At 44.3% G+C, this 10,738-nt stretch overlaps 2 protein-coding genes across 2 annotated transcripts; both read right to left on the reverse strand.

Annotated features, from left to right (window-relative positions):
* Window positions 1-536: 536 nt before the first annotated feature.
* On the reverse strand, window positions 537-1,848 carry LOC130137883 (uncharacterized). Its single transcript, XM_056310392.1, has 2 exons — window positions 1,503-1,848; window positions 537-667 (listed from the first exon to the last, which is right to left on the reverse strand). The coding sequence occupies exons 1-2, from the start codon at window positions 1,846-1,848 to the stop codon at window positions 537-539; spliced, it is 477 nt and encodes a 158-aa protein (XP_056166367.1).
* Window positions 1,849-9,865: 8,017 nt separating this feature from the next.
* Window positions 9,866-10,407, reverse strand: LOC115665528 (pathogenesis-related protein PR-1-like). The gene has a single exon (XM_030587401.2). It carries the CDS (start codon window positions 10,405-10,407, stop codon window positions 9,898-9,900), a length of 510 nt encoding a protein of 169 aa, XP_030443261.2. The 3' UTR covers window positions 9,866-9,897.
* Between the last annotated feature and the right edge of the window lie 331 nt (window positions 10,408-10,738).

The raw sequence follows: 10,738 nt of genomic DNA on the forward strand, positions 1-10,738 counted from the left end.
CGAAATCTCCGTGCCTTATCATCAGGATGTTCCACCATTTTTGGCGCAAATTTAGATAATCTTGCAAATTCCGCCTCATACTGATCTACTGTCATCTGGCCCTGGCGGAGACTCATAAATTCGGCTAACTTCCTTTCCCTGGCACTAGCCGAAAAATACTTCTCATAAAAACTTTCAGTAAAAGCAGCCCAAGTTCGGGCCGTACCTTCCGGAAAAACCCTATCTTTGGTGGCTTTCCACCAATCGTTTGCATTATCTTGCAATTGATATACCGCCAGAGTTACCCTCTCATTATCATTGCACTCTAACACCTCAAAAGCCTTCTCGAGCTCCTCTACCCATCGAGGTGCAGCCTCAGAGTCACCTTTCCCAGCGAACTTAGGCGGTTTTAGCTTCATAAATTGCTCTACCAGCTGATGCATCGGTCTATTTACAACCACCTGCCCCTGCCCTTGATTCTCATTATTATTGACGACAGCAGCGGCCACAGCGGCCTCGGCAGCTTGGGCAATCGTAGCAGCTCTTTCCTGAGTCTGCTATCCTAACAGATTTCCGATCTGTTCCAATGTCCTCATAACGGCTTCCATTCTAGGATCCTCAACAGGTCTAACTTCCACTCTAGGGTCCACTGCAGCTCCAGCCTCAACCCCAAGATTTTCTATCGCTCCTGCACCCATTCCAAGATCCTTTACGGCTCTAGCTCTAGCACGACCTCTACCCCTTGCTCCTCTACTTGCGCCCCTTCTTGGGATTCTTCCTATACCTCTTCCTTCGCTGCTCATCGACACAATTCTATCACTCTCCTACCTGCTATAATTCCACTCAGGAATTAGCAATCTAGACTAACTAGATTAATCTGATTCTAGCCAGTGAATTAACACAAGAGTTCACTCAGCAGGCACTCTATCATTACCAACACAAAACCACGATCAACAAAGTCTGAACACTCACCTCAGGTCCAGACGCACCTGCATTTTAATCATCACAATAATCAATTCACTCAATCAATCACAACAAACAATCTGGAGGCACGTGTAGCTCATTTCGCCATATAACTCACTAAGGTCTCCCTAAATACTACCCCAAGATTTCTACTCCTTATCACTCCAAACTTCGACCGGTTTAGATCGAGCTGACCTTACTCTGATACCAATTCAAACAGGGATGTCACGCCCCGAACCCCAACGAGCTCGCGACATCCCTCCTCGGTCGAATGATGCGATATCCCAGGGTATCGCCGACCCCACTTATGATCATTAGATATTTAATTCAACAGCGAAAACCACAAATCACCCTGACAATTAAAACTGGGGAGACTAGGGAGAATACACATATTCTTTTCTGATTCAAACTTGTACCATAATATTCACAATTTTACAAATCAATATATACATGTGCACACCGTACTATAAAACATCGATATCAAAAAGAACCGATGACCTGGGCATCTATACTAAAAAATGGTACTCCTTAAATTTCCTAGCTTCAACCCCTATACTAACCTCTACGCCCCTTACTCGGCGTCCATTCAGAATCTGATTCCTCGTCCTCAGAATCTGAGTTCTCTTGAACAGTCTGCTCATCCGAGGACTCTGGTTCAGCCTCAATTTCAATCAGGTGATTAATGTCACCCGACTCAGCTGGAACTTCATTCTGAACCTCCTCAGCTAATACATCAAAGAAATAGTATTCCGGCACAAAGTTGAGATCCATATACTGCTCGAACGGGATTATATATTCCGGTTCCTCCTCAGGCTCCTCGGACTCGTCAGGCTCAACTTCGGGTTCTATCTCGGGTTCTACCTCTTCTGGTTCCTCCTCGGGAATTGGTTCTAAATCGATATCCATCGGGTCGCCTTCAGCCTGCGATGCTTCGGGTTCAGGTTCGTGCTCGGCCCCGGAAGATTCTTGAGCTGCGGGCGCTGGATGTAAACCAGACTGAGCTAAACTAACCTCTGTACTGGTCAACTCTCCATCTATCGGGGGTATGGCAGACGGGTCCCAATCCCCAACTAAGTCAAACGGAACATCAAAACCCCCAACGGGCCCGAACTCATCCCCGACTGCATCCCGGAAGAACCAGGCGATATAAACATGGGTCTCCCATAAAGGTAATCCTACCTCTACAAAAACAGTCGTAGTATGCTTAATCCAGGTCATGCCATCACCCATCGGGAATTCTGCAACCTCATACTCGGTGTGCACTGGTACCCCAAAACGCTCTGGTGGCGGTGGCGGAGGATTCATGACTCAGGTTGAGGTTCTGAAAAATGTTGGTCGAAACAACCATGAGACTACATCTCAGTAAGTACACCCCTAAACCCCACCTAGGCTATCACGTACCTCCAGACAATTACACAATCACAAACACAATCACATACGTGCAATCACATGCAGGTACAATTCTAATTTCATGCATTCATTTCATTCTCATCATATCCTTTCCACATCTCTCGCCAGTGACCCGCGTTGAAGTACACGCCTCAGGTACACTGCGACCTCTTATCACAACACTTCAGGGCCCGCGTTAACGTACACGCCTCAGGCCATGTTTCTTGCCCGCGTTGAAGTACACGCCTCAGGCTCAACACCTACCACCTACTGCGCAACCCGCGTTGAAGTACACGCCTTAGGCTGGCAGTCTTCCGGTATTACTGGGCATCGTCCCGCGTTGAAGTACACACCTCAAGACGGCACAATTTCCACGAATACATGTCATACCACATTACTTTCTCACTCATACACATGCTCAACAAGCATTTACCACACTCAACTGGCCAATCACACGTGGCCCGTGCACGCATCAATTCACACGTAAAACATGCTCACTAAGCATTTGACATGGGCAATTTTAATAATTAAATCAGTTTGGCCCAAGCGTGCACCCAACAGGCATATTTCAATCATTTAATTGCACAACCACGCACTCACTTTCATCACCAAAATTCAGTCGTAGTTCAAACACACATTAAACACGCAATTTGCCATTTTTCTCCAACCAAACGGCGTCAAATCAACTCCGACCCTTCATGACACTTTCTCACAATTAATTGCCGGTTCTAAAAATCCAATTTGCGTCCCGATCGGCCCATGACAGCCCACTGAACAGTCATCCACAGCCCATTTCCTACCTCGATATTTCCACCAAAATTTCCGAATTCAATCCTAAGGCCCGCCACATAATCCCGATCCCAAAATTGTACCATTCCGAACCTAAATAAACCCGATTCCACCCCAAAAATTTCCCGTCGATACCCGACGTCCTAGCTAAGGTTTAGGATATGACTTACCGAGCCCTAGACTACCTCGGCTAGAGCGAATAGCGGCGGCAAGACGAAGATCTAACGGCGGCTAGCGGCGGCGGTGATGATCGGCGGCGGCTTGGGCGGTGGCCGGTTGGCTCACGGCCAAGGGGAGAGAAACCGAGAGGGAGGGGGACGGCGTGAGGGTCGGGGACGGCTTGGTGGCGAAGACGGCGGCGGTCGGACGGGCGTGACCGGCTGCGATGGTACGGCGGCGAGCGGCCAAGGGGCGACCGGCGATCGGGAGGAGAGGAGAGAGAGTGATCGGAAAGGGGGGCTCACGGTGGTGTGGAGGGGCCGAATGAGGGGGAGAGAGGAAAGAGAGAGAGATAAGGCTTGGACCAACTTTGACCAAAACGGCAAATGACGATCTTGCCCCTCTCTCACAAACGAAATCAACGGCCCAGATTCGATCTTATCTTGAAACCGACGGCCCAGATCGAATCTCACCCAAAAATATCTAAGGGTAGTCTTGTAATTTCTCAAAAAGTCCAAGGGCAAAATTGTCCTTTCCAAATTTGAGGGTAAAATGACCAAAACGCCCTTTGCCCATAAAACTAACCCTTTATTAATTCACAAGGGTAAAATGGTCACTTTCTCCGTTTCTTGTCGAAATCGAACTTTTCTGAAAAATCCTAAGAAATATGGAGTTGTACGTTCCAATTACAACGTCATCCAAAGGCCCTGCCATGACTTTCCAAATTTTCCGATGCTCGATTTGGTCTCTAATCAATATTCAAATTATATATGTATAACGTAACTCGAGCGTTTCTCAGACTAACGGGTGGCTTTTGGGAAATTCGCCCGTACGACCCGTGACTGATACTAAATCGAGTCACGTGCAATTTATTCAGACCGTAACGATTTCGTTTACCAATAAAATCGCGAGGATCAATCACTAGATTCGAGGGGTACGATCGTTCGGTATAGGTTGAGGATCATTCGTCAATTCAATTCGTGGTCTGGCGGAATCACCCGCGATCTACTACTATGACAATGGCGAACGGACCCCTTGCTATCCTTGGATCGGCCAACAGTGGTTCAAAATATCACCTCGACGATTTCATGGTCGAAAGTCAATTAACGATCGAATTTTCTTTAGTCGTACGAATTTAGATCCCTCACTAGCCTTTCCCTATAGGTTAGTATCCCAGGAATGATCAGTTCCGGGCGAGAACTAGCTACAAGTATATTAATAAAATAATTCATTTCATAAATTCCAAATGAGCGAAATTTCGGAATGTCACAGGCCACCCGTGCGCAAACTGGTCGGGAGCTAATACTGCTCTCCTAATAAGGCCATGGCAGGCCGAATCCAGTTGTCGTACCTAAAGTATTTTTTGTGTCTCGCTCGATAGACTAGATGCCCAAGTTATGCTAGGCATAGTACGATCCGATGCGAGGAAGCTATTGGCCATATTGTTCTTTGGAACAGCTAATGAACAAGGGCTGGCCTGGTGTGAATGCTACGCCAGGCGTTGCACGGGTTATTCCGCAGCTAAGGAACTACCAACCCATGACAAATGGTATTAGAGCGGGATCCCTCTAGTAGGTGAGTGAATCAAAGAAAAGATGTGGTCTACCTGGTCCTACAAGGGCAGGGAGTGAATCACCGAAGCCAAAAGATTCTCAGACAAAGTGCGGCTCTTGACTTGCTTCTAGGATGACGTTGGGGGCACAAGAAAGAATCGATTCCTCATTGAATACGGAAAATGTTCTTGGATTAATGTGGCAAGTCTCAAGATGGGTCTGCTACCACGTTATCAAAAAGGAGAAAAACCTCCGTTGGTCTACCAAGATCATGAGAATTCCAAAGTAGGCGAAGAATGGGGCTGCCAAAATGGTGCAATTGGCAAAAAATGCCACACTTGTCAAAGAAAGCACAAGTGATTGAGGGTGCTAAATGGCTCTGATCAAGAAAGCCACCAGTGGAGAAAAGTTGTTTTGTTGGGCGAGCATCTACCACTCATGTAAGTCTCGGAAAAGAAGCGGCATTGATGGTGAGAATTGACGCAAGAAAGTGATAGAATGGCCCGCAATGATGGCATTGCGGAATTGAGTGGGGGAGAATGTCACGGACCGTGATTCTCTCGTGCTCCTGTACCCTTGTGAGTGGTGCTCGGGAATATCGGGTGAAGAGTGAGGACGCATAAGGGTTGAGATACAACTGGGTCGTGGGAGTAGTGTCAAGAAGGTTGGTGCTAGGAGTTCTAAAATGGAATGAATATACCTTAGGAGCTTTGAAGACGAGGTTAGCCTCCTATGTACAAACTGGTCGGGAGCTTATGCTCCTCTGCTGATGAGATCATGACAGGCTAAAACCAGTTGTTGTATCTAAAGTATTATATGAGTCTCACTCGATGGACTAAATGCCCAAGTCAAGCTGGGCTCGGGCGTGGCACGATCCGATACGAGGAAGCTATTTGTCGTATTATTTTCTGGAACAGTTAATGAACGAGGGCTGGCCTGGTGTGAACGATGCGCCAGGTGCCGCACGGACTGTTCCGCGGTCAAGGAACTGCTAACCCGTGATACAAGGCTCATGGGCCGTACCTAGCATGTCCTACCAAATGAAACGATATTCATCACTGGCTAGACAATGTTTCTACTTGGAGAACATAGCATGTGTTACACCTTACGAAGTTAGACATGAGCTAAGACTCTTGTTGGGTCATATTTCATTGCCGGAAAATGTTGTCGCATTTTCAATTGTTTTCCTTCAACTCGGAAAGCATAAAAGAAGATCAGGAACTTTATTGCAGATCGCTATATGCAATGCCATCAAAACGAAATGATCGTGTACAAACTAAGATGATACTATGCCCAAATTCTATGTACTTTTCTCCACCTTATTTTTTCGTCAAGGAAGTGACAACTTGATCTTGTTGAACTTAACCATGACAATTTTTAGGGAGAAGAACGCTAGAAGTATTAAAACTTGTATATAGCGCTTACTTTAGTGCCAAAAGTATTCGCCGGCTCACTTAAGTGCCAAATCGGAGAAAAAACGATCACTTAAGTGCCAACGGCGAGAAATTTCGACCAAATTAATGCGTGGCTTTTATAATTAAAATTTTAATCTGAGTTGGATTTTTTTTTTAAAAAAAAATAGTCTACGTGGCATTTCCATGTGTATATTTCGATTTTTTAAATATTTTTATGATTTTTTTCTTTTTTTCCTTCTTTTCTTTTTTCTTTTCTTTGTTCTTCTTCTACCTTTAGCCGGTGACCGAACTCCGGCCACTGACCATGGATGGCCGCCTAGCCTCGCCGAATCTGGCGAGGGTCAGCCTCACCTCGCCTGGGCAAGGGCAAGCCCCGGCAAGGCCAGCCCTCACCCAGGCCATGGCCGCCTCGCCGGATCTAGCGAGGGGAGCCCTCGCCGAGGCTCGCCCTTGCCCAGGCGAGGCAAGGCCGACCCTCACCAAGGCTCGCCCGCCCTCACTAGGCCGGACCTCGCCTGTGACGGGCAACGGCGGCCACGTCTGGGCGAGGCCAGGTGCCCGACCATGGTCGGTGGGCGATGACCGGTGTCCAGTCACCGGCCAAAGGTAGAAGAAAAAGAAAGAAAAGAAAAAAATGAAAAGAAGGAAAAAAAGAAAAAAAGTTTAAAAAATCGAAAAATTATTAAATATTATCCCTATCAGAGCCAACATGCCACGTAGGATTGAGAAATTAATAAAATATAGCCTCGATAGATTTTCGACGACCCAAATCGGAGTTGGCACTTGAGAGATCGTTTTTCTAAAAAAATGGCACTTAAGTGATTCGAAAAAAACTTTTGACATTAAAATGAGCGTCGTACATAAGTTTTGGCACTTATAATGTTCTTCCCCCACAGTTTTTATGTCCATTCTTTCCTCAGGCAAGTCCTTTGAGCATTCTAGTCCTAACTCGAGGATTGATAAAACTATGCTCTCGAGTTCCGGGAGCATCAAATCTTCTTGCTTCATGCTAAGGATTCCGCTATCCACAATGTCAAGCACTCAGTCCGGAATCATTGCACCTACCCATCGCCTCAAGCTCATATCCACATCGAACATTTCACTGGTTGGCTTCTTCCTAGTAATCACTTCCAACAACAATATGTCGAGGCTGTAGACATCTCCTTTTGTCGAGACTTTTCCTTCCGAACCATACTTTGCAAGCATCATGGTTTGTGGAATAAGAACATCAGGAATTGATCTATTTCTTTTGGGACATAAGTAATACAATTGAGAGGCACGAGCGTTAATATATCCCCATTATATTATACCATTATATTGAGAATCAAAGGCTTGAATTAGCTAAAATTTGACAAATGTACCTGGAGCAATGTAACCAATCGTGCCAAGAGTTCGGGTTTGCGTTTCAAGTTTGTTCTCAGCCAAAATCTTCGCAATTCCAAAGTCGTAGACTTGTGCGACTAGGTCCTCGTTTAGAAGAACATTGCTATGCTTCATATCGCAGTGCACAACGGGTTCTGGTTGGCCATGGTGGAGGTATTTGATCATTGTTGCGACATCGACCATTATCTTCAAACGTTAATGGAGACCCAAGTTATAGTTGTTGGAGTAAATCCACTTCTCCAAGCTCTTCGTGGGGCACTTATTGCAGTATTAGAGATCTCAGATCGACATTTGTGCACATGCTGATCACCTTGATGAGATTCCGATGCCTGATCATGTGGAAAACCTCGCATTCTGCATCGAAACTTTTGAGGGCACCTTCGATGTGGAGATTCAGTACTTTGAGTGCGACGTTTGTCCCATTGGCCAGAGTCCCATTGTATACAAAGTTAAAGCTTCCTACTCCGAGCAAATTGCTCGCTAAAATTGTTAGTAGCCGAGCAAAGCTCTTGATATGATATCACCAGGTGGTCAATTCTAGGCGGGTTGTCCAATGAAACTGTAGCTTTTTCTTGTGGGGAGTTGACTGATTGGAAGTTTCTACTGCTGGAAAAGATAATAATACTAGTAGTCTATCAATTTTTATCTATGGTCATGTCATATTTAAACTTTCAATCGATTCAATTAAATCACTTTTGATAAATGTGAAATGTCGTTCCGCAACTTTCAATTGATCTAATTAGATCCTCAATATAGTCAACATCCTTTCACTAATTAATTTAAATGAAATACATCCAGGACATCAATTTGATAAAGCTAGTGTTTGATGGAGCAAATTACGTGAATTTTGTGCGTGTAATGTTGACTTTAAATTGCAAAATTATAATAACCCCTCCTTTAATATGTGCACTATTCACTCTGACAACTATGTGTTTTCCCAAAAAGGATAAGGATAATGACATTGAAATCTCTACTATCAAAACGTATGGAAAACTATACTATTTTCTTTTGAAGCATAATGAAAAATCCTCCCTCAGTCTCCATTTGACACGATTTCGATTGAAAGTTTGAAGAAAAGTCAGGCCACATTAATTTAAATAAAGTAAAAAGGCTTTGTCCTGGTTTGGAAGCTTTTCTTTAACACTATATTATGTCATACTTTTTTCTTGAGAAAATGACATAATTAGTCCCTTAATTTTGACTTAATATGCAATGTGATCCTTAAATTTTTAATTTATTCAATACAGTCCCTGAATTTTTGGTATATATTCATAATAATCCCTGGATTATATGAAAATATTCAATGTGGTTTATGAACTTTTATCGTTCATTATGATCTCTAAATTTTTTATACATGTTCAAACTAGTCCTTGAACTATATGAAAATATTCAATGTTGTCATTCCATTAATTTAAATTCAGGAACAACATTAAATATTTTAATATAGTCTAACAACTAGTTTGAACATATACAAAAAGTTCATGGACCACACTGAATAAATTAAAGGTTCGGGGACCACATTGTACATTGAGCTAAAATTCCAGAACCACATTGATCAAATTAAAAGTTCATGGATCATATTACACATTAGACCAAAGTTCATGGATCATTTATATCATTATCCCTTTTTTTCTCACATTACTTGTTTCTTTAACCTTTTTTTATCGGGAGGAGCGGACCGAGGAGAAGAAGAATCCGCCGTCTTTTAATATCTGTACAAATGGACACACATCTGAAATTCTTTTTAACTTGAACGAGTTGTTATGTGTCTATTAGCAACTTTATTTACCGGCACAGAATATAGACTTTGAGGAATTTTTTTTTCATCTCACCCTCCCCAAATTCCGTGTTAAAATATTAGTGAATTACGTGCAAATGAAGATAAATGCGCACTTTTCAATCGAAGTACCACCTTTTGGGAAAGTAAGCTAACATAAAAGTGAGTATAGCTGTCGCCAGTTTGATAAATATAATATTAGCTTATCAAAGAAAATTAAAATAAAAAGAATAGGATGGCACGTTTTCTCATACATCCGCAATGATTAATCGGGCTTGGTGCCTGGTGGTTTGAATATTTTTGTATTATAATATGAATCATACATAAATGAACGTGTGCGCATCACTCCAAAGAGTAGCAACGCGAATTAATAACAGACTGAATTGAACAACCATCACCAAGAGCCAAACAAAGCTGCCCAACAAGTCGAAACAATTTATCCCTCGATTCACTTTGGGCACATCGAAAAATTACCTCACCATAAATTTGTTCAATAAGGCCTCTCTCCGATGTAATTCCCAGGCGGATCATACTCACAAACCATGAACGTGCCGCCACCATTGAGGCACACCTCCACGGCGCACCCGACCCTCCTCGTGCTCCTCCACACTATCTGGGTGTAGTGCCCGCACATCTGTCCCCTTGCGCATCCGTTGCTCCGATAGTCGTACCACCGCCGTTCCGAGACCCATGCTGCCACCGCCTGCCCTGGGTTCCACCCTGTGCCGCTGCCCCAGAATATGTTCTCCCCGTAGGGCCCATTCGAGTGCATCAGGGCGCAGTCCCGCTGCCTCTGCCCAGCCCACCAATCCGCATAGCTCGCGAGGCGCAGGTCCCATGCGAGCGGTGGCATCTGGATGGCTGCGCGGGCTGCGTTCTGGGGGGCCAGGAACTGGCCGGCTTGGCTCAGGCCGGGCGGCCTTTTGGGGAGGGCATGGCATGTTGAGACCAGGAGGAGGAGGAGCGTTAGAATTACGGCAGTCCCCTGATGGGAGTTCATTTTTCCTCAGGTTGGTCCAAGGAAGAAGAATGGGGATTTATTGGGTCGTAATAAATAAACTAAACTTCGGAGTAGTTGGATTTCGTAAGGTATAGGTTTTCAACGGAGGTGGCATGCATGTTCGATAATGATTGCCACGTCTTTTCACCTTGATTACACTGATTGATATGATTTCGTGCATGAATTGTTCCTATGATTTCGTACTCTCCAACCACATTAATTTGTCACACAGCCGCTCATACTTCTTTTGGGCAAAGCAGGGACCAATGGTTTTCAAAAGTTTAAATGTTTAATAAATATGTCAAAAATGTATCCATAACATGAATTATTA

This window comes from Syzygium oleosum, unplaced genomic scaffold, assembly GCF_021117445.2.
Source record: "Syzygium oleosum isolate NSW1041296 unplaced genomic scaffold, Sole_v2.1 Sole_v2.04, whole genome shotgun sequence".
Taxonomy (NCBI): domain Eukaryota; kingdom Viridiplantae; phylum Streptophyta; class Magnoliopsida; order Myrtales; family Myrtaceae; genus Syzygium; species Syzygium oleosum.

Coding starts and splice junctions, on each gene's coding strand:
- LOC130137883 (XM_056310392.1), bottom strand. CDS start 1,848: ATGGATATCGATTTAGAACCAATTCCCGAGGAGGAACCAGAAGAGGTA. Junction 668..1,502: donor GCCGAGTAAGGGGCGTAGAG/GTTAGTATAGGG, acceptor GAATGGGTGCAG/GAGCGATAGAAAATCTTGGG.
- LOC115665528 (XM_030587401.2), bottom strand. CDS start 10,407: ATGAACTCCCATCAGGGGACTGCCGTAATTCTAACGCTCCTCCTCCTC.